Source organism: Drosophila pseudoobscura, chromosome 3 (genome assembly GCF_009870125.1).
Source record: "Drosophila pseudoobscura strain MV-25-SWS-2005 chromosome 3, UCI_Dpse_MV25, whole genome shotgun sequence".
Classification (NCBI taxonomy): Eukaryota; Metazoa; Arthropoda; class Insecta; order Diptera; family Drosophilidae; genus Drosophila; species Drosophila pseudoobscura.
Genome location: NC_046680.1, coordinates 14,879,234 through 14,904,248, shown reverse-complemented (window position 1 = coordinate 14,904,248; position 25,015 = coordinate 14,879,234). Strand labels below are relative to the sequence as shown.

Sequence of the window (25,015 nt, the reverse complement as noted above, 5' to 3'; positions counted from 1 at the left end):
CCGTAAATATACTGACGAATTCAAGTCCTTTTTTACATATTCCTCGTTTTTGATCTTCCGTCGACTATTACCAGCTATATAGAACATTTAGCCATGCCCACATAATTTTAGCCCATTGATGAATAAATTTTCTACACAGTTGGTTAGTTTTTAGTCCTTGGTATTGTTGTATTTTGACTAAACAAGGCTTAAACAAAATAGTTCAAAAAAAAAAAAAAACAGTCGCCAAAGACCTAGTATAGGCCTTTGTATACCCTATTTTGTTAATTTTATATGAGAGTGTAAATATGATATGAAGATAAAACGTAACTAATAAAGACTTTTTCTCAAAACATATTCATGTTTATTATTTGTATATTGTATATATATCTCGATCCTGATACCTATTCTTGTTCCCTGCAAGAAAAAAAAATAAGATTCAAATATCGTTGAAATATGTTTAAAACAGAGACTAAATTTATTTGCCTTCTTTGGACCCTGGGATGACAAACATATTCACAACTCTATAACATCCATTTCCCCCAGGGTATGTCTGCATGGAATGGGACTCATTGTTGTGAACCGGTTATTACCGATTCTACCCGATTCATGTTTTAGTGTATGGGTGCACATGCATTCTCACGTACTTTGCGTGTGTGTGTTTAGTATTGCTGGCCGCTAGAACTGAAATTTGAGTTTGGTTCTTGTTTTGGGTCTTTTGATGGACTGACCTACCGCCACAAAATAAATGAAGAATGGGCAGGGGGTGGGGGAATGGTACACTAGGGCGCGGGTACCCTGTGATTATCTATTTACGATTCAGTGGTACTTCGATAAGAAGCCACAAAAGCGAAATTAAAGCAAGAATGGATTGTGCAAAAGATCGTATATCTTTATAACTATAGTTTATTAGTGTTCAATAAGCGTTTAGAGTAATTAAAGCAATTTAACTCTACCATGCATAAATGAACACAGCATAAAATAACACGTTCGTGTCATTCAAATTTTATTGTGCCCTCAAGAGCAGGAACAATGCGTTGCCAGCTGATTATCTCTGCGCTTCTCGGATTATTCCTAACATTCCACATCAATATAAACGTAAATATATGGATATGGATAAAGTGGACAATATTGAACCAAGTTTTTTAGGATGCCGTCGTCTTCAAGTTTACAAACTTCGTCTGCGAGAGTTACAACCAATCCTGGTTCGTGTTCCACAACTATCGTCTGAAGGCCGTCAGTCGAAACAAAGTGCTCCTCAATGCGAATGGTACGATACTACATCCGGTCAACAATGCTTCAGTTCATGTCAGAATTTTCAAAAGGGCCAACGGCTATAAGCCTTGGGTCGTCGATAATTACTTTGATGTCTGTCAGTATTTGAGAAAGCGGAATCAACCTATTGCTAATATAATCTATGGGCTCTTCAAAGATTTTAGTAACTTAAACCACTCATGCCCCTACGTGGTAAGATTATACGTCTATGTCTAACCACTTGTACATCTGAAATTTATATTGCAGGGTTTACAGACTGTCAAGGACTTTTATCTAAGACCTGAGCTACTGCGTCTTCCCTTTCCAACAGGGGATTATTTATTGGCGCTTCAGTGGTACTTCGATAAGAAACCACTGGCTGATACGAACGTTAGTTTTACATTCGTGGAGGATTTAATGAAGAGAAATTAGTAGGAATCAACAGAATACAGATTCAGTAGAATCCTGAAGATCCCTTAAAAAACAAAATGTATTGTACCGATTAATCAAATATATGTATGGGCTATTCCGTGATATTTGACTGAACACTGTATGAAACGAAAGGGAAATAGAAACGGAAATTGGGGTCTAGTTTCGGTAAAATAAAATCTGTTTAGCCGAGAACCATCTGTTATTTTTGAGCTATAATTATCAGCATTTATTGACTCATTCATGCGGCAATGCGAGGCTACAGGCTGCATGCTATTCGAGGTGATAAATTCGAATTTGCATCACCAGCATTATTATTATTGCATTGCATTGCAGCATTATACTATTATTGCCCTTGGAGTGGCAAACGAAATCAACTGTTGGCTGAGGGACAGTTGGCATTTGCAGATCCTGCGGAGTTACCGTTTTGCGCTTAGGAGACTAATTCAGCAGTTACAAACAGGTTAACTGAGACCGTAGAACTAAGAGCCGATTCTATTGGATTTTGAAGCCAACGGTCAGCTCCTTAAAGCCCTACCGCGTCTTCCAAACACACAGAATGCTTTACAACTGTGATGCAAGCCAATGTCCTATCATGTAGAAAAATGATTAATTAAGCGGATCTGTTGAAATTTGAAGTGTAACCATAATATGATCTGTCTGACAACGCTAATTAACATAATGTACATGAACAGCGAGAGCCTCTGTTATCTCTCGTCTCTCCTATTCGTATGTAAGTACATATGTACACATGTCGTCTCTTCAGTTCTGAATAAACCACTTATGAGCACAGACTCGTCGTTCTCTATTTAATACATGTCAAAAGGCGCAATTTACAATAGGATCAAATGATGTGTACATTTTCTACTGTTGTTTTCAGGGAACGTCAGGATTCTACTGAATCTGTATTCAGGTGATTCCCACTATTTGCTCTTCATTAAATCCTCCACAAATGTAAAACTAACGTTCGTATCAAACTGTATCTTCTTATCGAAGTACCACTGAAGCGCCAATAAATAATCCCCTGTTGGCATGGGAATACGCAGTAGCTCAGGTCTTAGATAAAAGTCCTCGACAATCTGTGGACCCTGCAATATAAATTTCAGATGTACAAGTGGTTAGACATAGACGTATAATCTTACCACGTAGGGGCATGAGTGGTTTATGTTACTAAACCCTTTGAAGAGCCCATAGATTATATTAAAAACAGGTTGATTCCGCTTTCTGAAATACTGACAGAAATCAAAGTAAATATCGACGAGCCAAGGCTTATAGCCGTTGGCCTTTTTGAAAATTCTGACATGAATTGACATATTGTTGGTCGGATGTAGTATCGTCCCATTCATATTGAGGAGCACTTTGTTTCGGCTGACAGCCTTCAGACGATAGTTGTGGAACACGAACCATGATTGGTTGTAACTCTCGCAGACGAAGTTTGTAAACTTGAAGACGACGGCATCCTAAAAAACTTGGTTCAATATTGTCCACTTTACTAGTATTATCCATATATTTACGTTTATATTGATGTGGAATGTTAGGAATAATCCGAGAAGCGCAGAGATAATCAGCTGGCAACGCATTGTTCCTGCTCTTGAGGGCACAATAAAATTTGAATGACACGAACGTGTTATTTTATGCTGTGTTCATTTATGCATGGTAGAGTTAAATTGCTTTAATTACTCTAAACGCTGATTGAACACTAATACACTATAGTTATAAAGATATCCGATCTTCGGCACAATGCATTCTTGTTTTAATTTCGCTTTTGTGGCTTCTTATCGAAGTACCACTGAATCGTAAATAGATAATCACAGGGTACCCGGGACAGAAGTAATAAACAATATTGAAATTTTTCTAAATATTCCACCAATTAAGGATGGCTGGCGGGACCCCCGCGGGACTTCTGCAACCGAGCAGCTGATTGCAGGTTGGTTTAACTATTAATAAATAACCAATACTTTAAAAAGGACAACAGGGCTCAAATAATAGAGCTGTTTTCAGAAGACTGGGAATCGACATTAATGTCGAAAGTTCAAGATAAAGATTTACGTTGCTCCACATTTGATTAAATCGCTAAGGAGCATTGTCCGAAATTGAAAAATATACCGTAAATATACTGACGAATTCAAGTTCTATTTAACATATTCCTCGTTTTTGATTTTCCGTCGAATATTACCAGCTATATAGAACATTTAGCCGTGCCCACACAATTTTATCCGATTAATAAATTATTTTCTACTTGATTGGCTTAATTTCAATAACTGCTTTTATTGGATTTCTATATACTATATGGTTTAAATCAAAAATCGGTACTGACGGAACGTATGAGATTATTAGAGCTGGCTGCTATGAAACTAAAAATGGTGGTTGCTATGAAAATGTTATCGAATTCAAACAGAAGCTGCGAGGCTGCACCTTTTAAATATGCATTTATAGAACTCAAATTGAAGTTCTCTAAGCTCAAAAAAATATTATAAGACCCCCGGACTGGGGAAAGTATGATTTATTTGTAAAATTGGTTTACAGCTTATACTGAGAAACATCAAATGCGACAATATGAATCTACAATAAATGTGTAAAGTGTACTCTTTATCTGGTATAGTACATAGATTAGTTGTATTATCTGCTGAATACATACATTGGCTTATATCAAAATTCTACTATAGTACCAAAAAACTGGCTAATCATGTATGTATTGTAATGTACGATCAACTTCAGCTGAACACTTAAATTTTGATTATTTTTTGCCTGCGTTTGGTCGGGTCTGATTCGATCTGGTCGGGTACTTTCACTGTCTACCAAGTGGTAATGCGATTGCTCTGAGATTCCTAAACCTACAAATCTACTTAGGAGTTTAAACTGCCATTGGATGGGTGAGAAAAGTTTTTGATTTACGCAGTAGAGTAGTCTATGTATATGAAGGGAATTCAATTTGGCATATAAAACGTTATAACAGGTATGTCTAGAAAGAGTATGCAGAAGCGTGATCTGTTTGTGCTAAGCCTTTCAATAGGACGACATTGGTTCAAAGCTCTGAATCCACAACGGAACCACAGATAATCCTTGGATACATTTTCCGTTTGAGACGCTCTTCCTGCACTGGCTGTGGTTGGCGGGGCCAGCTGGGGGGCAGCCGACATCCTAAATGCGTTCGGTTACGTAGACTTTGGCCGAGGCGGGAGCGTTGGACCGTCGCACCGCAAAGGTGACGATGATGCCGATGAAGATCAGAGTGATGCCAATGGCACTGGTGATGTAATGCTCAATGAGCTTGTTTTCGGCGCTACAAGAAGATAAGATAAGATGTGATAGGGTATGTATTTTCCGAGGTGAAAGGACAAACAATCAATCAGACACTCACCTGACGTTCGTTTCGGCCACCGTCTCGCGCTCCTTCTCAATGAGACCCGTAACAGATGTGGCAATGGCCAGCCAGAAGTTGGCCAGACCCAGACTGGCGTGTATAGGCACCATGGCGGAGCGGCAGCTGTAGGTCTTGTTCTCACAGCAGAGCATCACCAGAAAGCTAATGCAAGCATTACCAATGTATGGGGTGATTAGTATGCTGGATTGGGACATTTGGGGAGTACGACACCACCTACCTGAAGAATCCGATCACAAACTGCAGCACAAACATGCCCATAGTCACGAAACCCAGCCAAGAGTGCAGGCTGTAGAAGTTCACCTTTTGCAACGCCTCGTGGGAGTCGAAGACGGAGAGGAAACCCAGGGCGATGCACGGAATGGCAATGGCGTGAAAGAACATGTGGATCAGCTTCACATAGATATGCTTCACGCACCGGCACAGGCGATAGATCAAGATGGCTGTGAGGAGACGAGAGTATGTAGATGCAATCGAGATGAGCTGAGATCGTGAACCAGCTGGAGGAAACAATGGCAGATAGCTTACAAAATCCAGAGAGAGTGACGAAACCGGCAATCATCAGGATGGGATGCAGATTGAACTGCTGCTTGGGGCTCTCCGACCAGGCGAAGCCATCGCGATAGAACATCACCCAGAAGAGGGTCAACACCAGGACTCCCACCAGCAGAATGGTGGAAAGGATCACGATCAGCAAGTACTCGCACCAGGAGCAGCAGTTCCAGGCATTGTCTGGATCCTCCTCATAGCGCCTGCAAGGAGAGATTCGAGCAGGATATGATGATAAAGCACTGTAAGTTTTCAATTCCAATGTCAATTCAGTTACTCATTCTTCGGTAGCCTCCCAGTACGGGTTTGATTGAAGAGCATTCTGTTCAGCTCATCGATAAAGGGTTTGTCAATGGTTTTCATGTTGGAGGGGCTCCTTTTCGTGGAGGGGGGTTACATTATATATATCGTATATGCTTAGATTTGGTTCGCTATTGAGAGTTGCCCAACACAGAGCTCTTTCAGCCCCAAAGACATGTAAATGGTTCTGTTGTAGCACAATTTGTGATGTTTCTGTGGCTGGGCTTGAAATTATGGAAATTCTACTTGACTCTCTCAATCTCTTGAGATTTAGTTGAACTAATTGCGGGTTGAATGTGCTGCTAATCGGTTTAATTGATGCACAACAGCCCAGTCAGGCCCTCAAATGGAATCACAGCACTGAGTTTAAGAAAGTTTGCAATTATCTAATTTGCTAAGTAAATTTCCCATTTCCTTTAGAAACTACCCCAGATTGTTTGTGGTCTTTCCTCCCCCGGACTGCAGACAGCTCTGTGTTGTGGCTACTCTAGAGAAAGAGAGAGAGATGATTGTATTTGTACTTGCTTTTTCACCTTTTCTTAAAAAGAGACCACAGTTTGTAAAATTTTTTTCCCATTGGGAGCTATATAAGTAAGAGAGTATAATTTACTGATGAATTCTGTTTGACAGCTGGGGAAGTGTTTACTCTTCTCCCTCCCCAATGGAGGCAATGGAGTAGAGTCAAAAGTTGATGGTTTCAATTCAATTGTGGCCGGGGGTGACACTGCATGGCGTACGAGTATTCATTTTATCACTTGTCGTGTGATCGTATGACATCCAATTCCGATGGAGCACTAATGCTGGGTAGAATGATATCATCACCGAAACATATCCATCATCAGCATTGTGCACTGGGACATTGCTCTGTGAGAAGTGTCTCCCCCCCACAGCCAACGGATATATACGAGTGTGTGAAGGAGCTGCCACAATGAATACCCAGGCCCAGCCAATCCGCGGGCCATCTGTTCAAAGTAAACAGCCAACAGACAAACTGGATTATGGGCTGGCAACCAGAGGCTGGGGTGACTGGGGTAATTGGGCGCATTGCTGGCTGCCAACGAGGCGCTTAATCATTCCGTTCGTAAGTGCAGCTCTTGGCCAGGCCCAGTGCAATTGAAGTGGACAGACGGACGGACAGGCGTCAAGTGAAATGCATTGCAATGCCATGCGAAACGAAAGTAAACAAAATGATTATTTAAATTAATAATGCGTCGCGCCGCTGCAACTGTCCCTGCCCCTACCCCTACCCCTCACAGTACTGCGATAATGAAAGCAAAAGCGAAGCAAATGGGAAAACTATTATAAACCATTATCACTCGCAGTTGCAGTCACACTCCACTCTCACTTTCCCAGTCCAGTCTCGTGTCTAGAGTGCCACTTGCATCATTTGGTGATAGTGCTAATGAATGCTCTAATTTACATGCAACAATAGTCCACTGACAGCGAGAGAGCTACAGATACAGATGCATTTACAGGGGGAGAGAAAGATCTTCTATGTGGAAAGAGAGCCAAAGCCAGACACATTCGATGGCGATGGCGATGGTGATGTCAATGAACGATGCTTACAACTACTCGTGCTCGTACTCGTAGTCGTACTCCTACATGGCCTGCATGCAGCTCAGTGTCTGTGCCCCTCTGGCTGCGACTGCGGCTGACTCTGTGGTTGGGGCAGGCATTTAGCTTTCAACACATTGGAGAAGGGGCCCAAAGGGGCAGCAGTTGCACTGGCAGAGCAGTGTGTTTGCTTTAACACACATTTCACTTGCCGCAGAAAATAAGCAGACGGCAGACGGGCCCACAAATGGGTGTGCATCGGCGCGCCGGTGTCCATGTATCTGTATCTATGCATCTGCATGTGTGCATTTGCTGTACTTGCTGTATCTCTTTCACTTTTCAACTGGGAGCTAGTCTGAGAAATTTTCGCTAAAAGCTTTTCGCTTTATGGAAAACTTGTTTTTACTGCCACCTGTTTTGCTCCGGGGGTGTGAAGGAAGGGAGTCGAAGTCGATGCCGCAGCCGGGCCTGAACGTGAACGTGAACCTGAGCCTCAGTCTTGGCTCTGGATAATGGGTCATCCAGCGAAGCGGAGGCTGTTGACACTCACTGTGCACCCACAGGACAGGCACAGTGCCGCAGAGAAAGCGCACAAGTGGGCAGTTCTCAGTAACATGTGTCATTCGTAATCAGCATATCCCCTTGGAGATCCTCCACACCTCAGGAAAGCCAAAGTAGGGGATTACCCTATAAAGGCTGCAGGCCGAAGATGGCATCCAATCAACCTCTTGATAGATGCAAATTCAATTAAAGTCGTTCCATGCCGCTGATTGGTGGAAATGGCAGAAAGTGGAATGGGACAGTGATAGTTCCCCCAGTTCGGGGGCAAGCAGGGCATCCGTCATCATAAGCTTGGCAAACAACATCCGAAACTTGGATAAATGTTAAGGTTTTTTTATCAAACGCGAAAAGATAAGATCATGTGATTGTGATTGTGGCTGTGGCTGCAATTGTCATGGCCACAAGATGTCTCCATAAAAACATAGGCCCAAAGAAAAGGGGAACAGAGGAGAACAGATATACTCTGTTCTGTCCGGACCTGTACTTAAAAGAAGGCTAATTATGGCCATAACTGCTGTCACAGCGCTAAAGATGTTGCCGGAGGCCGCCTCCCCGAACGGCAATTGGAGCAACGTTAACTGTCCAATATGGAGTGCGGTGCGGGCCGAGTATTGTATGATGAGTAGGGAGGGAGTATTCGGATTCGTATTCAGAGTACTCCACTCCAGGAAGCCTGGGCACATTTCAATTACAGAAACCATAGGATGTAACAAATAACGAGCCGGCGCGGAATGCACAATTAAAAGTCTGCAACTGGAGTCAAATTAAAACATTTGTTGCCGCAGTCGCAGCCGCACGCATCACTGAAAATCAGACACACGCTGGATGGGTACGATTATACATATGTATATGTATATATCCTGCGGGTTAATTATGACGATAGAGCAGAGTGAAGTGCGCTCCGCACACGCACACTATAATGCAAGTATATACTGGTCTGGTGTTATTTTACAATGCCCGACAACTGTTTGGAGACGACGTCTCGGAGGCTCAATTGCGGTTCGCCGGAGTGCGGGTGTCCGATCATATTAAGCGACATGATTGCATATACACTCGCATGGCATACGATCTGGCGGCAGCCGCACACACACACACACACATGTGCGTCTGAAATTGTATCTTGAAGATACAATCGAATTCGCGGTGCCATAACCAGAGACGACTCAAGTGCGAGAACAAATGCAATCCTCAGATAAACTACTCGCCGCCAGTGTTTTTCCAACATTAATCCGATCCGCAATTGTTTAATTTAAATAAATATGGTACAGTCGATTGGGGTTGGGGGGTTGCAAGATGGGGGAAGGAGGAGAACTTACGCTGTTGTTGTTCCTCCACGCGGCATTTTGGCCAAGTGACGATCACGCATTTAGCCAAGTGTTTGAAATTAGTTGAAATTAGTGGCTGGGTTTCGCTTCTTGTTTTTGTCACCGCCACCCACTAGACGCGATCTCAATGTGATGATGATGATGCGTCACGGTTGCTTTTACTATATATTAGCTATATATCTGTGCGGTACGACTAAAGATCGTTTATGTATAGAGCTTTCCGCAATTGAGGTTCGGCGAACGCGAATGCTGTAAAATGCCAATCTATAGACAATCGAGACACCGAATAGGGGACGGACACAACCGAAACTGTGATCTGACTGTGGGATCGTTAATCGCTGGAACTATTGAAACAGAACCCTCAGCTATCGAACAGATACGAGTAGATACAGATGCTAATCAAAATGAATGCGTTAATTTGTCAATCACAGAGTGTTCGGGTCGGTTCAGTTCGATTCGAGGGTTCTCTGGGGGGCTATAAACGATCCCATACAGTGGCAGATTCGTTATCTATTCATGTGTTTATGCGGGGCCGAAAAGTTCACACGCAGCGTTTTCAATTAATGCGATTTCTTGAGTTGCAAATTTCGATTCTTTTCTCGTATAAAAAGCACCGAAAAACTCTCAATTTCACAGCACATCCAAAGAAAGCTAGAGATCCGTGTAATACACAGTTGTAAGCATCTAAAGTTGGTAAAAGTGGCACACCACACACACAAAACACTCAGCATGAGTATAAACAAAACGATTTAATTATAATATTGTCCGTTTCGGTTCTTCTTTTGTTTATGCTGCTCCTTTTGTTAAGAGGGAGAAACACACCACAAGCACCAACACAAGCACACGATATTAAAATGCCGCCAGCTATCCTCAAACGTACCGAAAGGTGAATACCCACGATCAACGGAAACAACAGATATAACGGCTGCGATCGAGTCAAGACCAGTGTGACCGCGGACTTATGGTTAAAATATACCGTCCGAACCTCAGAAATATACCAAAATATACCGTCATGTGTTCGAAATATACCGTAAATATACTGACGAATTCATATTCTATTTTACATATTCCTCGTTTTTGATCTTTCGTCGAATATTACCAGTTATATAGAACATTTAGCCGTGCCCTCATAATTTTAGCCCATTGATGAATAAATTTTCTACACAATTGGTTAGTTTTTAGTCCTTGCTTTTATTGTATTTGGACTAAAACAAGGTTAAAACAAAATAGTTCAACAAAAAAAAATACAGTCGCTATGTTGCGTGTAAGCCCTAGTATAGGCCTTTGTATACCCTATTTTGTTAATTTTATATGAAAGTGTAAATATGATACGAAGATACGAAGAAAACGTTACTAATAAAGACCTTTTCTCAAAATTAAATTTTTTAGACATATTCATATATACATATATTCATGTTTATTCTTAGTATATTTTATATATATATCTCGATCCTGATACCTATTCTTGGTCCCTGCAAGAAAAAAATAAGCTTCAAATATCGTTGAAATATGTTTAAAACGGAGACTAAATTGTTTATTCCATTCTTTGGAGCCTGGGATGACAACATATTCTCAGTTCTATAACATCCATTTCCAGGGTATGTGTGCATGGAATGGGACTCATTGCTGTGAACCGGTTATAGCCGACTCCACCCGATTCAAATAAATACCAAAACATACCGTCTCATTTGAAAAATATACCGTAAATATACTGACGAATTCAAGTTCTATTTAACATTCCTCGTTTTTGATCTTCCGTCGAATATTATTAGCTAGATAAAATATTTAGCCATGCCCACATAATTTTATCCGATTATTGAATCAATTTTCTACTTGACTGGCCTATTCAAAATACTTGATTTTATTGGATTTCTATATAACATTGAAAATAAAATTAATAGATTGATGAAATTGACAAAAATACCATGGGAGCGCGGCGAAAACCAGTATTTCTACAGTATGACCCTCAGAACAGCACCTATACAGTAAATATACTGACTGAGTTCTATTTAACATATTCCTCGTTTTTGATCTTCCGTCGAATATTATTAGCTAGATAAAACATTTAGCCATGCCCACATCATTTTATCCGATTATTGAATCAATTTTCTACTTGACTGGCGTATTCAAAATACCTCTATATACCGATGAAAATGAAATTTAATACGTGCTGCCAAATCGTTGAAGGCGTTAGGATATTTCATACAAAGAGCGGTCGCGTGTAGTGGGGACACGAACGCGTATAATTCATGTAAAAAGCTCGAGAGATCGTTATTAGAAGGCTTATTTGGCCTTATTTGGATCAAATACTGGTTTGTTTTGAGTAAAAAAAATTATTTAGAAAACAAAAATAGCCATTGAGCACATGTAAAATTTAGGAAAACGGAAGATTTTCAATGAGAAAAAACATTGAGTCTAGGTGTCCCCACAAAGAAATGTAGTTGTGGTGTAGATATAACGTAACAACGATTGATATATTTTGAATATTATTCTTAATGGCAAATATTTTGGGCGTTAAGAAAATCTTTCAAGGTCTTCCCAGTCGGATATAACCGTCGGAAATGTACTTGAATGTTATCTACCTATCATACCTAAAGCACGGCATTGCATTATACAATTTTGACTTTCAAGATTATTTCTGAAACAGCTTCTATTGCTAAGATAAATATTATAAAGATAAAAGATAGGCAAGAGAATCAGCAGACATATTCTAAGTCACGAACAAAGCCATCAGATACAAAATACACAGATAATATGAATTAAAGTGGACAAACAGAAGTAGGTGCACACGCATCCATTGCTTGAATTTCCATTCGGAACCTAATTAATGGGACACCTGTATGTCAATATAACGGAGTGGAGTGCCTTAGGGTCTATAAATAAATGGGTGAATGTGGCTCAGTAAGCATGAATACTCGTATCAATCAAAACACCTGTCAGCAGTCTGCGAACCAATCAAATATTTATGGAAACGAGGCTTCCCCGAATTCGTGGCGAAGGAGCCAGCCGCACAAGAACAGTCCTTCAGTGGGTCAGTCAGCACTTAAGGGTGGGAGGGGCAAGGACCGACTGCAAACACTCCCTGCTTTGGAGCTTGGTCATTACTCGAGGTCGGGTAAGCGGAATGGCTATAACTCCTTGGAGCGAACGGCTAGTGGTTTTTCGTTTGGGAGCGCGCCCAAAAAATTACTTAAAATCAAATGAAAACCAAATGAAAACGGAATGAAAATGTGCCAGAAGAAGGAAGGCGGCGAAAAGGTTGAAGCCAACTCTAAGGACACGGGACAGATGTCCGTTCGTCTGGAAAATATGTCCGTAATTACTTGAGCTGGTGGAGGAGCACACTGGTGGTCGCTGCGTGCCCACAAATTGGACAAGGACACTGGAAGGGGCGGGATGGAAGGGGAGGATGGGTATGTTTACTACCAGAGGCAACTGTACGCGCACACGCGATCAACTGTTGAATGTGTGTGAGGGAGTAACTCTGTGGGCTGGGGCGCTTGTGTGTGTGGGAGAAAGGATGTGCCCGAGTTTTGTGTGATTTGCGAGCGAGGTCGCATTAAAATAAAATTTACGACTTTCAAAGATACGTGAATTAGGAAATTGGCGCGTAAAAATACCAACCAGCGGCGTACACCTTCTGACGTCCAAGCCAAAGGGTGTGTAGGCGTCGACAGTTGTTGTTGTTTCGGCTGTTGCTGTTGTTGTTAATTAGCCTTAGTCTTTCTGGGCAGAGCGTAATGCTAACGTGCCCCGATCCCATTCAATGTAAATGTTACACATACGCCGCGTGGTGCCATTAGAATCGATTAACGGCCAGGCGACTTTAACGAGGCCCGGTACGCATATAAGACTGGTACTGAGGTTGAGTCGAGTCTTAGTCAGTGGACAAATACAAACACATATACAAAACCCAGCTGCCAGCTGAGCGGCAGAGCCAATTGCCGGCTAGATTGCTCTGCTCTCTGGGGCCATTTGTGGGTTTTGTCCCTGTCTGTGTCTCTGTCTGTGGCTCTGTCTGTCTGAAAATGTGTGTTGTTCTATAAGTGACACAATTTGCTTAAATATTTATGCACAAATGTTTTGGGAAGCTGTGAATTATGTGTTGATTGGTTGATGATGCTCGAGACAATGTACATGGGCCAAAGGGATTGATTGGGAATCTGGGAGACTTACTTCTCGTCTGGCGGTGGAGGCATATCAATGCCGTTCGGGGTTCCCGGCGGTGTCTTCTCGCTGTCCAACATGGCCAATGGTGCCTCCAGCGGTGGCAGGGGGCTCACCGAATTCGAGTCCATGTTAAAGCAATCAATTTTGATGGTTTCTGTTCCTGTTACTGTTCTGGCTGCGAGGAGTTGAGAGATATGTGTGTGGTTTTATACGAGTTTTCATGTGCGGTATATTTATAGAGAGAACAACAAGCAAACTGCAGCACAGCTATATCCGCATCCTCCCACCCATCTGTGTCTGTGTCTGTGGCTGGGGCTGTGCCTGCCCGTGCAGCAAGGAGAACTCTTCCGCATCTCCCTACCGCCACAATCTGGCGATGAATTGCGGCGCCGCCAGATGCCAGTTTTCATTACGTATGAATGGGCTTTTGGTGCGAACTCTGCTCCCCACTCCCGGCCATTCCTTGGCCACAATTGGAATGGTGCATAATGAGCAGGCCCCTCCTCCCAGCCAGCCAGCCATGCACAACATTCATGCTGAGGCCGGGAATTGGTTTTTATTTTTGGCCACTCCACTCACGCCGCGTAAGGTGGCAAAAGTGCAGCGTCAACAGGAGCTGAGCCCCGGCCAGAGCAGCAGGGCAATGCACTTGACTTGGTTTCAGTTCTGGCTGTGCTTTGGCTGTTCTGGTGTTCTGCTGCTGTGTCTGAAATTGGCTCATCACACATCCGATTGGGTTCTACGGAGAGCGCCAATTTCCGCTGGTCCTCATCGAGTGTGGCCCACTCCCTCTACTCCCCTAATCAATGATTACTGGACGATCTACTTCTTGGCAGTTCATTGAACCTAATGGGTAGACACTTGATGGACACATGAATGAATAGCAAATGTTGATGCCGAAGCCAACTTCCTTTTCCCACCGCCCTCCACTGGATTCCTTTGACTTGTTTGCATTACTATGTCCCCCGACATGTGTCCATTTCCCACGGATGGACTGATTGAATCGACTGACCCACTGCCACCCCAACCCCAGCCCCAATCCCCACCCCATGCAAAGTTATTTGCATTCCTTGCCGATTTGTGTCTCGCACTATTATTAGCAGATATGGTCTGACAATTTTTGTCAGGAGAATAAGTGCGGGGGTGCTGTATGAGTGCTCCATTTGGTTTGATTGGCACCCCGATTAGAGTGCGACTCTGTCTCCCTCTTTGTAAATGAGTTCAATTTTCAGAGACATGCACTTCTGGAGACCCAATTCCCATTCTCATTCCCATTTCGATGCTATCGCTTGAGCTGCGTTCTGAAGAGGAAACTGGACATTATGCAATTCCACAGCTGCCCGTATCTGCCCCTGCCTCTGCCTCGATGTGAGCCTCGATGTGAGGGAAGCAAACAAACAAGACGGGCGGCCAAAAATCCACTCACAAAAGAACAATCCCCGAATGTGGAATGCCCCGGATATGCACCAAAATGTGCCGAGTTTGTCAATTTTGGGGGCATTCTCTGACGAGAGAAAGATAGGGGATAGAAAGTGGAAAATACAGCCACAGTAAACATCCTTTTTGTGGCAACAAAATGAATAATCCGATTTGGTTCTGTAGAATTCGGTGGCTTATTCACTTCCATTCGAAAACCCTTACACACACTCACACACATAGTCATAGTAGACAGGCGGAACCGGAAGTGGAGCATCTATAGACGATGCTGCCACTGCCACTGCCACCAACCGCTGCTGCTGCTTTTGTTTTTGTTGCTGTTGTCACTCTATGCCGGGCCAAGACACAACCTACCCCAAGATATAATGGCTTGTGGAGTGGAAATCCTTTTCTCTTTCTGGGATCTGTTTAACGCGATGCTCAATTAAGTAATTATACACAAAAACACTCCACGAGTAACGAATATGAATATGAATATGGTTATGGTTAAGTGTAATTGGATTTGTGGTCGCTCCAATGAATATGCCTCTAAATATTTTCAGCAATTAATTCATCTGCACAGAGACGAGCGAACGAAACGCAGATGCACATTCCCGGACCGGCGGCTACGGCGGCGTTACTGATGATTCCGTGATGGAAACTCCAAAAACAAACAGAAACAAGCAGTCAAGACACACAAACGCACGCACTCTCCCAGGTCCGTGCTCCACGAATGCTGTGAACGAACTGAATTCGAATCGAAAATTGGAATTGACCGGCAGCTAGATGGAACATGGTAGGGGAGCATTCGGAGGGAAGTACGCAAGGGTACTGAAAGAGAGACAGAGAGAGCTAACTAGTTAATGTTTCTGGAGCCCCATATGGAGCCCCCAACAGCCCAATGGCTCAGCTTCGTGTACTTTCGTATTATTCGCTGCAAAGCAAACGAATGTAATGTAGAATATACATACTCGTACTCGCATGTACATAGATTGGATGTAGGATGTAAAGATTGATGTATGTATAAATCGAGTGACATGTGGAAAGAATAGAGAATATAATATTACATTAAGATGTCTGTTTTGTGAACTATAACTATATGTTCAAATTGTATTTGTAAACTTGATTCATCAGAACAGAATAATACATAAATATGCAAACAACACACTTAGAAACATCAATTGACTATAGCATACGGTAATACAAGGTCCCAGACCCCGACATCGGTTAGTATATATATAAATATTTGTTATTGTCATTGTTTCAGATGGATATTCTGGAATAGATTTGTGTGGCTACCTAAGTACACTATGACTGTAAGTACAAATGCCGCTAAAGCACCCGATCTTGATCGAGGGAGCCAAAGTGGGTCTGCTAAGATGAATTGCATGGGGATCTCTAATGGGATGTTTGGTTTATTAACAATTAAAGTAGGCGATCAGCGCTCCTCTTCGACTGGCGGGCGAGCTGATATGGGAACTTTAGGGCTCTAAACTAAGTCTTCGTAAAAACTAAATGGTCGTGCAAATAATTTAGACACAGGCGATCGAGAGCGAAGGAGAGATTCTACGGGTATCCGGTGGGCACCGGACGATCTCTGGCTGCCTAGAGACCCGGCTTGGTCTTGTCATCGCTGGCGATGCTTACTGTACTTCCCGCCTCCGAGGGCGCCGGGCTGGAGTGTCCCGATCCAGACTCAGTGGGAATGGGGCTGGAGTTGGGACTGCGATCGAGATCGCTGGTGCTGCACAGTTCCTGAAATGTTTGATTGCAATTGGTTATATCTTGAGTTGGCTTCGGGGGCGTCGCTGCCGTCACTCTTTGAACTGAACTGACCTCATCCGCCTCGGTTTTTGTGGTCACCGCCTCCGGTGTGCACTCTGGGGCTGCAACGGTCTTCTCGGCCCAGGACTTGAGGTACTCTACCACGTCCGAGTGGCCAAAGTTCTCAGCCTCATCGACGGGCAGGTTGCCCCACCGATCCTTGGGGTTGTGCGGCACATGGCACTGCTCCAGCAGGAACTTGACGCACTCCAGGTGGCCCTCTGAGGAGGCCAAGTGCAGGGCGGTGCGTCCGTCGTAGTCTGCCAGGGTGATGTCCATGCCGGACAGTCGGTGCCGGCGCAGAGCCGTTACATCGCCGCTGGCCGCCGAAAAGAGTAGGTTGACAATGGACAGGCCCTTGGTCTCGTAGCGGTGCTTGCGCGGATCCTTCTTGTTGGACAGATGCTTCAGGTTGTCGTAGCGATGGAAGTTGAACATGTTGACCAGCTCCTCGCAGAACTGCACGCCCCGCACTGTGTTTCCCAAGTCGTCGAGTGGCGGCGACCAGGCGAAGATGCCCATTACGTTGGGGATGACCAGCATCATGCCACCGCTGACGCCAGACTTGGCCGGCAGGCCCACCTTGAAGGCAAACTGGCCCGAGTAGTCGTACGTGCCGCAGGAGTGCATGATCGAGAGCACATCGCGGATGACCTCTGGCCGGAAAACCTTCTCCTCGGTGGTGGGGCAGATGCCGCCGTTGGCCATGCTGGCTGCAATCACGGACATCGCCTCGCAGTTGGTCTCCATGGCGCAGCACTGGAAATAGTAGTCCATCACCTCCTTCAGGTTGGTCCGCTTGGGGAAGCACTTGTTCTCCCGCATATAGAAGCCGAGGGCATAGTTGCGGTCAGCAGCCTCTCGCTCCGAGAGGAACACGGCATTGTTAAAGCCGATGTACTCTCCGCCGGACAAGCGCTTGAACCAGGACATGGTGTAGTCGAAGATCTCGGCCGAGGTCATGTCAGGCTTGACCAGTGCGTTCATCAGGGAGCAGGTAAGGATGGCACCGGCATTGATCATGGGATTGTGTGGCTTCTCTGTAGATGGAAACAATTAGTTTTGCTAGAGAGAGTGCTCCACAAGGAGTGCCACTTACTGTTCTGGTCCAGGACCAGCTCATTGAAGTTCCTGCCGCTGGGCTCCTGTCCCACGTAAGAGTGCACCACCTTTGGACCGAGCTTCTCCAGGGCGATGGCATAGGTAAGCGGTTTACTGCAACTTTGCAATGTGAACGGTTCCTCCACATCGCCGATGGAGAAGCGCTGTCCGTCGACGGTGCAGATGCTCACGCCCCACGATTCGGGACAGTAGCGAGTCAGCTGCGGAATGTAGTCGGCGATTTTGCCCAGGGTGTTGGTCTTGCAGCGACAGTAGATCTCCTCGATGTCCTTGACGAAGCTCGAGAAGTCGGGGATGATGAATTGCTGTCGGAATGCCTTCGCAATCAGTACGATATTGGGAGCCACCACGCTGAGGACAACAAAGATTAGTCAGCGGATCAGTTCTCGAGAGCTCCTTCAAGGGCACTGTGAATCTACTTACGCCTTAAAGGTCTCCCGGTTTAGGTGCTGCGTCTCGGCCGAGGATCCCGTCTCGTAGTTGTTCAGCTTGTGTACCTTCTTTAGGTTGTCCATCAGCTCGCGCACCCGTGGATCATTCCGCCTGATGCCGGTGGTCTTCAGTCCGTTCAGGAACTTGCCCATCGAGATCAGGCCGGTCTCCTCGCTGGCAAACATATCGAACAGCACATCCTCGGCATTGCGCTGCTCCTGCTCCCGGTGGCTGTGGGGATGGAGAGAGGACAGAGTCGGTTAACGGTTAGACAATTAGCGGAATGGTTTCCCCCGCCAAGCTGTGCAAACCACAAAGCAATTGAATTTTAGGGCACCTGCTAATTGCGGCTCGAACCCTCCCCACACACGGGCGACCACGGATCTCCGACTTTTAGCATGCGTATGTCGAAAAGCAAAGTAAAATTCCAGCACAAAAAAAACCGAAAAGATGACTATAGTCGAGGAATCCGACTTTAAGATACCCAATACTTTGGATTGGATTAAAAATCACTGGGTTCTGGGGTATTCCTAGACCCAGACGAACCGATGCATATACCCTACGAGTACTGCGTTTAGGGACAACATCAGATTCAATCTGCTGTGGCGCTGGAAGCCAGGTGCTAATTTTCCCACAGACAGACATCCATTGCAGCAACATGCTGGTCTGGTCGAAAACTACACGAATCCAGTAGGGAGTATTTATAGATTTTTGCCAATGTTTTTTTCATGGGTAATTGATTAATTTTTGGAACTGTCAATTCAAGGAAATTAATATTTTCTGCAGACTTTCAATCAACTTCAATTTGGTCGAGTTGCGCTTGATTGAGCGATCGTCGGGGTCAGGGCTTTGACTGGGAGGATCGCACGGGATGGGATGGAGTCAAATCTAAGTCAAATACTACAGTGGAGGAGGAGGGGAAGGAGGAGAAGTAACGCAATAAACTTGATTACTCACGGCCGCATCGAATAGTGGCGTCGCTGATTGCTAAAAGAGTGAAACAGGATGATCAGAGTGTAATCGTTATAGAGATACAGATAGAATAGATTTCCATATGTTTGTAATGAGCGTCAATCAACGCAATTTTCGATTGTTCGTGTCAGGGGGTGTGTTGTAGATTGGAGGGGGGGGGTGTGTTTTTGCTTGCACAATCTATTTTTATGATCCACTCGACAACTATGTACATAAATTACAACCTTTCGCGTCCCTGGTCGTGCTCTTGTTCTGGCCCTGGCTCTGTCCTCGGGGCCGCCTCTATTTTTACCTTATTATGGCGGAAATTGTACGGACAATTGTGCCGCGACGATTCTGCAGGGAGATGCCCTCGATAATCTCTTCGATGATGGCCGCCGTCTCTGTGGTTTCCTGCTCTTTGCCTCGCCTGTACGTCTCCTCGCGCTCCTTGCTGGCCTCCCCGTCCTCGCTCTGGCGCTTCAGCTCCTGGAGCACTTCAGCCACTTCCTTGCTCTTCACCATGCTGACGTATACCTGTTATTACGTATCTGGAGAGTAGCTATCTTCTTGTGGATCTGTGGATCGCTGGAACCCGCTTCGCCTTGACTCGAGCGCTGAACTGTTGCAAGTTTAATGGGAACAACTGTAAGCGCGCCGGCATTTTATACATTATCGAAATGTGTGACTTTTGTTGGGTCTGTAGAGCACTTAGATGGAGAGGCGGTGCAAGGGAGCAGGAGGTTGGAACAGAGCAGGGGGCACACCACATAGAGTCGAGCGAGCAGCGAGGTGCTAATTTCTAAATCATGTTATTGCCAATAAAATAAATTAATTAACTCCTTTTTCTATATCTGTATATATATATAGATATAGACATTTTTGCCTACATATAGATGTGTGTTTTATAGCATTTATGGCATTATAATGGCTCTAGGGTTTGTCTGCCCGACTCTGTGTGTACACACGCATGGTACGAGTCTATGGGCACGCCGGAACGATAAGAGGACATGACGCGGAGGAACCCTTGAGCCGCCTCCGTCGTGCTGATAAGGCCCAAAGATGACGGGGGCGATGGTGCTGGTGGTGGGCACATCTCAGGTGAGTCACATTTACCTGATGTACTTCGTTATCACCTTGACAAAGGTCTCCTTTTGGCTCTTGGTGCACAGTCCGGCCACCATTTCGGCTATGATGCCCGCATCGATCAGATCCGCATCGTCCTGGATGCGTTTCGCCCCATCAACGGGAGTCGGGGTAGCCGCCTGTGTCTCTGCCTTTTCCTCCACCACTTTGGCGGCGTTCTCCTTGACCAGTTCGATCAGCTCCTCGCCAGTCATCGACTTAAGATCATCCACTATTCTCTGACGGATGACGTCCTTGAACTGGGCCGCCTCCTCGGCGGTGTAGCCGTCCATCGGGATTGGCGCCTGCTCCGTTGCATACTGCAACAGGCTCCAACTGCGATCGCCCATGCTCATCTGTGTGCGTCTGTGTTGTCCGTTCGGATACGACGATTCGATTCCTGCTCTCTGTACAAACTTGTGGCCCGTCACTCACGAAATGAGCGCGACCGGCGACCGGGCAATGGTTTTATAGTTCGGGCAACGCCAAAGTCTACACCAACATGATACATATGATACATACACATGGATGCCAAAGAGTTGAGCGAATTTCGATTTTTATCTTCGTTTAATAAACGTATGTTAATTTATTTTTATGCGCACGAGATTGCCGGCAATTAGCGCGCCAGATTCGGAGCTCTGCTCTCGTAACTATCCCCGAATATTCTACATTAAACAAAGGGCAGGGCACCTCCAAAAAAGTACGAGAACCTACGCGTGCCTGCAGATTCCCACAAAATAATTACGAAATGCAATCAAAACATATTATTGCACAACAGAGGGCATTTCTTTGGACTTTTGCTCTTGCTGCTAATTGAATCTGTAAACTGTTTTGGCTGCAGTTTTCAAAACAATATTTGGCCATCTATGAATAGCAATGCCAATTGCAGTGTGTTCTATAAATGGCAACCAACTAGGGGACTGTGGCATCCGGCCTGGTACCCCAGAATCGCTAGCTCCGACTGTCTGTGGACGCAACTCATTTGAGCCACGTGGCATGGACAGGAGTAGGAGAAGGAACAGCAGTCCAGAGCAGCCAGCAGCCAGCAACCAGCAACCAGAGCAGAGCAAGTGCGAATGAGTGATGCAAATATTTTGCGATTCTAACCGTTACTGAGTGAATGCATTCGGCAGGGTGCTTTGGCGTGGAGTGTGGCAGGTGTAGCAGGTGTGGTGGTGTGATAAGTGGCAAGTGATGCACTCGAAGCGGCTGATTACTTACAGTTTCGCATTCTCCTCGTTGCGTCCGGAGCTGGTGTCGTAGAAGGATAGCTTGCGGTTGGCAAACACCAGATTCATAAGCGGCGGAGCACGCAGTTTCTTCTGAAAACCAAAAAGAAAATATATTACTACACATTTCATTTGGGTTAGAGTGTGTTTCGGTTCAGTTCGGGGTTTGAATAGGAATGTCCCCGAGTCACGTACTCCTAGCTATTGCGAATTATACGACACGTACAAACATATTTAAGTTAAGTCCAATTTTTAGTGTACTCCGCTACTAAGTCGAGCAGAGAATACGGGACAGACCTCATAAGCCAGAACCTTATATAGTCTCGGATTATATGCCAAGTACCTTTGCTTGTGTAATTGTAATAAAACTTCTTGCAAGGACACCTTTAGAGCATATCATACGCATATTTCCTTGCTGTCCTCATAGATTTAATTAGCTGCTTACTTCTCAGCTTTACATTTAATTTATTTGATAATTTGTTTGGTTAAAGTTCCAGGCCTACTAGCCAAGTGCTTTACCTACACTCTCATTATGTTGGTCAATATTTTATTCCCAACTAAATACTTCCTACTAATGATATTGGCTTACCCAACCCAACCCCAACCCGTATGACATCAGCGAAACAGACGACGCTTCCGCTTCTTCGACTTCTTAGGGGCAATTCGTTGATTAAATTGATTCCAATATTTTTTCTTTTCGATATAAATATAAATTAAATCAACCCATTGCTACGCTTTCTATTCCCAATAGAAATGATTCTTTCAGATTCTGTCAAAATCCCAAAAGGGTATTTCCTGCATTATTCGTATGCCAAATCGTTTCTTGATGTTCAGATGTTTTCGCACTTGCTATGTGAATTTTATTAAATACATATTGATCGAAAAGAAAGTCATGTGAACACGAATATCTGCCATAACAAAAAATACAGCAAATGCAGTATATAAATATAACAAATACGAGTATAATACAGAAATTCGCAAACAAGTTTTTGTCAAGTGCTTCAACCAGAACCAGAGAACCCAGAGACAGATGAGGAGGCCCGGCGGCACCTTGGCGTGGGACGTACCTGACTGACACCTTTCCATATGAAATTCGTTGACGGTTGACGAAATATTTGACGCACAATTTGCACGGAAGTACTCAGGCGCCAAAAGAGACAAACAAGAGAGAGGAAATTTTGGGAAAATTTGAGAAATTACTCGTCCAAAGCACTGCTCTCATTAAAAGAAACCACATGTGAGTGGTGAAGGGGCTTGGTTCTTTGTTGTTGTGTCAGCTGAATATTTAATATATACGCGAAAATTCTAAATTATATGTGCGTTTCGATGTGTGTGTTCATTTCTTCCATGGCAACGACACGTCGAAACAACCACAAAAACCATTTCGGCGTCCGCTCGTGAGAGGCTAGCGATGGGACTGTGAGCGATCTTATGGTTTATAGTATACCCAGTAATCTTTATAATACACATATATTTTATACTTGTATCTCATTTGGCAGGGGTTTGGCTTTAGCTTTTATAAACCGATCTACCGGAAATTATCCAAATCGTATAGGTTTTACAGCCAGAAAACGTATAATATATCTCAGGTTATATAGCCATTGATTTCACGTCTTATCCTGTCATTGTGAATGTAGTTGTTGCACCTGCTGCTTCTCAGTATCATTTTGCCCGAAGAGTACAAAAGATAATTCCGACCAGCAGGTATTCTAAAGTCCGAATATCGTCTATACCGTTCCAAACTGTTTATTGTTCGGTTGCTATGCTACGCTCACGTTTATTCAAATTATTTTTGGGTGACACTTTCGCGTGATTTTGACATGCTCAGATTCTGTGGGGGGAATGGAATATGTGATTCATGTGGCGTGTACCCAAGATTTCCGATTACGAGCGTGAAAGATTAATTTAGAGCAGATTTCCTGCGACCACGATTATTCCCAATCAGTTTCAATGTCTCGGTCAGCGGCTGGGGCCGGCCCGCCGTCTGGCGTCTGACATTTTAATTGCTCTGTTGACAACTCCAAACTGTTTGGTGCTCCACATGTGAGAGAGAACTGGTTGCTGAATGAATGAATGAATCGAGAAGGAAGGAAGGAAGGACCAGTAGTCTCTGTGAGTCACTTGATTTGCACCTGATTAGCGCCCAATCAAAAATCGTCACGATAATTTCACAATTTTTTTTTGTCCAGACCGTCTGCTACTCATGTGATAAGATACCAAGAGATACAAAAAGCTATCATTGTGGGAGTGCGGGTGAATGGGCTGGTCTTTTTATCTAGCGGAGGGATTGCGCCAATCACGGTGCGGTGTGTGGTTCACGGTTATCTAATTAAACTAAATCCCGGCGACAGGGCCCTATCTTTATTGCCGGCTACCAGGAATACGACGTTGTCAGAGTCAGAGCAGAGTCCATGCCATGCTCGTAATACATCTGGGCGATTTCTGGCGAACCATACCGTACTGTATTCTTGTTGAATTTCCAAAAATCTATTTTCGGATGTGTGCAAATTGTTTGCTTTTCTGCTGGGAAAGTGCGCACCTAGGGGTTTCTTGGGATTTGATTGTGGTGCGGTGCAGATTCACTCGAGCTATCACATGTAAAAATCAATAGGAACGCGATTCATGGCCTGTCCCAAATGTGCGAGACGAGACACTTGCATCATCCCCCAGATTTTCTGGTCAGCTGTGCCGTTCGCTCACACCTCGGACTCACCTCAGTAGTTATTTTCTGCTTCACTTGCTGGCCCGTATGGCCAAACTTGACGCGATTCAGCAGGTTCGACTCCCCAGGAGAGTGGACATCAGTCGGTTCTGCCGCGGCCAGTTCCACAGACGATGCCTTTGAGCGTTTCGCCAGGCCCAGGCCCAGGCCAGCGGTGGCTGCCTGCTCCGTGTGGCTCCTCAGGAAGCGAAGATTCTGGCTTGCTAGAGCGGGAACACCTTTGAACATTATCACAAGCACTTATTCCTCTGTTTTGTATGCACTTTCTCAATGCCAAGTCAATCAGCCTCAACGGTGGCGGGGCTGGAGTCTATAAACCTTTCGAACGCGTATTTCTGGCTAATCTGCTATGCTCTGTGCGTGTCCGCTTCTGCACATGCGTTCTTTCTCTTGGGGCGACTCGAAAGGTACTAAAAAGCCAAACAGCAACAGCGGCAGTTGGCAGAAAAAAACTTATAATCAGCCTCAGTCTGCTGCTGCCACCGGCAACAGCAGAAGCAGCGACAGCGGCAGCAGAGGTAGCCACTTCTTTGGGCTGTGAGCAAGCGGAAAAGAGAGAACTCTAACCGGGAACGAGAGCCATTAACAAGAGAGGTACACGGCCTGGGTGGCATTTCCAGCGCGCTCTCTCTCTCTCTTTCTGTCTGTTAGCACGTGCTCGTTCGTCGATGACGTTGCCTGGGGGCTCGTC

The 25,015-nt window shown here is 44.6% G+C and overlaps 4 protein-coding genes across 22 annotated transcripts; 1 reads left to right on the top strand and 3 right to left on the bottom strand.

Annotated features, from left to right (window-relative positions):
- The first annotated feature begins 728 nt into the window (after positions 1–728).
- LOC6898641 (uncharacterized) lies at positions 729–2,518 on the top strand. Its single transcript, XM_002138610.3, has 3 exons — positions 729–1,077; positions 1,129–1,446; positions 1,501–2,518. The coding sequence occupies exons 1-3, from the start codon at positions 1,012–1,014 to the stop codon at positions 1,663–1,665; spliced, it is 549 nt and encodes a 182-aa protein (XP_002138646.2). The 5' UTR covers positions 729–1,011; the 3' UTR covers positions 1,666–2,518.
- On the bottom strand, positions 2,502–3,715 carry LOC26533415 (uncharacterized). The gene is made up of 3 exons (XM_033378666.1): positions 3,177–3,715; positions 2,805–3,122; positions 2,502–2,750 (listed from the first exon to the last, which is right to left on the bottom strand). Exons 1-3 carry the CDS (start codon positions 3,240–3,242, stop codon positions 2,586–2,588), a joined length of 549 nt encoding a protein of 182 aa, XP_033234557.1. The 5' UTR covers positions 3,243–3,715; the 3' UTR covers positions 2,502–2,585.
- A 435-nt stretch (positions 3,716–4,150) lies between these two features.
- nemy (no extended memory) lies at positions 4,151–15,646 on the bottom strand. 6 transcript variants are annotated; one of them, XM_001361239.4, is made up of 6 exons: positions 15,295–15,646; positions 13,510–13,678; positions 5,573–5,796; positions 5,265–5,487; positions 5,024–5,188; positions 4,151–4,945 (listed from the first exon to the last, which is right to left on the bottom strand). In XM_001361239.4, exons 2-6 carry the CDS (start codon positions 13,629–13,631, stop codon positions 4,804–4,806), a joined length of 876 nt encoding a protein of 291 aa, XP_001361276.2. In that variant the 5' UTR covers positions 13,632–13,678; positions 15,295–15,646; the 3' UTR covers positions 4,151–4,803. The 6 variants fall into 6 exon arrangements, with proteins under 6 accessions (XP_001361276.2, XP_015040188.1, XP_015040189.1 ...); XM_015184702.2 differs by lacking the exons at positions 13,510–13,678; positions 15,295–15,646 and adding exons at positions 9,325–9,582; positions 10,156–10,225; XM_015184703.2 differs by lacking the exons at positions 13,510–13,678; positions 15,295–15,646 and adding exons at positions 5,871–5,969; positions 6,427–6,546.
- A 668-nt stretch (positions 15,647–16,314) lies between these two features.
- On the bottom strand, positions 16,315–24,722 carry GLS (glutaminase). Of its 14 annotated transcripts, XM_001361238.4 has the most exons (7): positions 24,316–24,720; positions 21,595–21,695; positions 19,255–19,284; positions 18,289–18,528; positions 17,843–18,216; positions 16,756–17,783; positions 16,315–16,674 (listed from the first exon to the last, which is right to left on the bottom strand). In XM_001361238.4, the coding sequence occupies exons 1-7, from the start codon at positions 24,550–24,552 to the stop codon at positions 16,525–16,527; spliced, it is 2,160 nt and encodes a 719-aa protein (XP_001361275.1). In that variant the 5' UTR covers positions 24,553–24,720; the 3' UTR covers positions 16,315–16,524. The 14 variants fall into 14 exon arrangements, with proteins under 14 accessions (XP_001361275.1, XP_033233242.1, XP_004444289.2 ...); XM_033377351.1 differs by having other exon boundaries at positions 16,315–17,783; positions 24,316–24,722; XM_004444232.3 differs by lacking the exon at positions 19,255–19,284 and having other exon boundaries at positions 24,316–24,718.
- Positions 24,723–25,015: the final 293 nt, after the last annotated feature.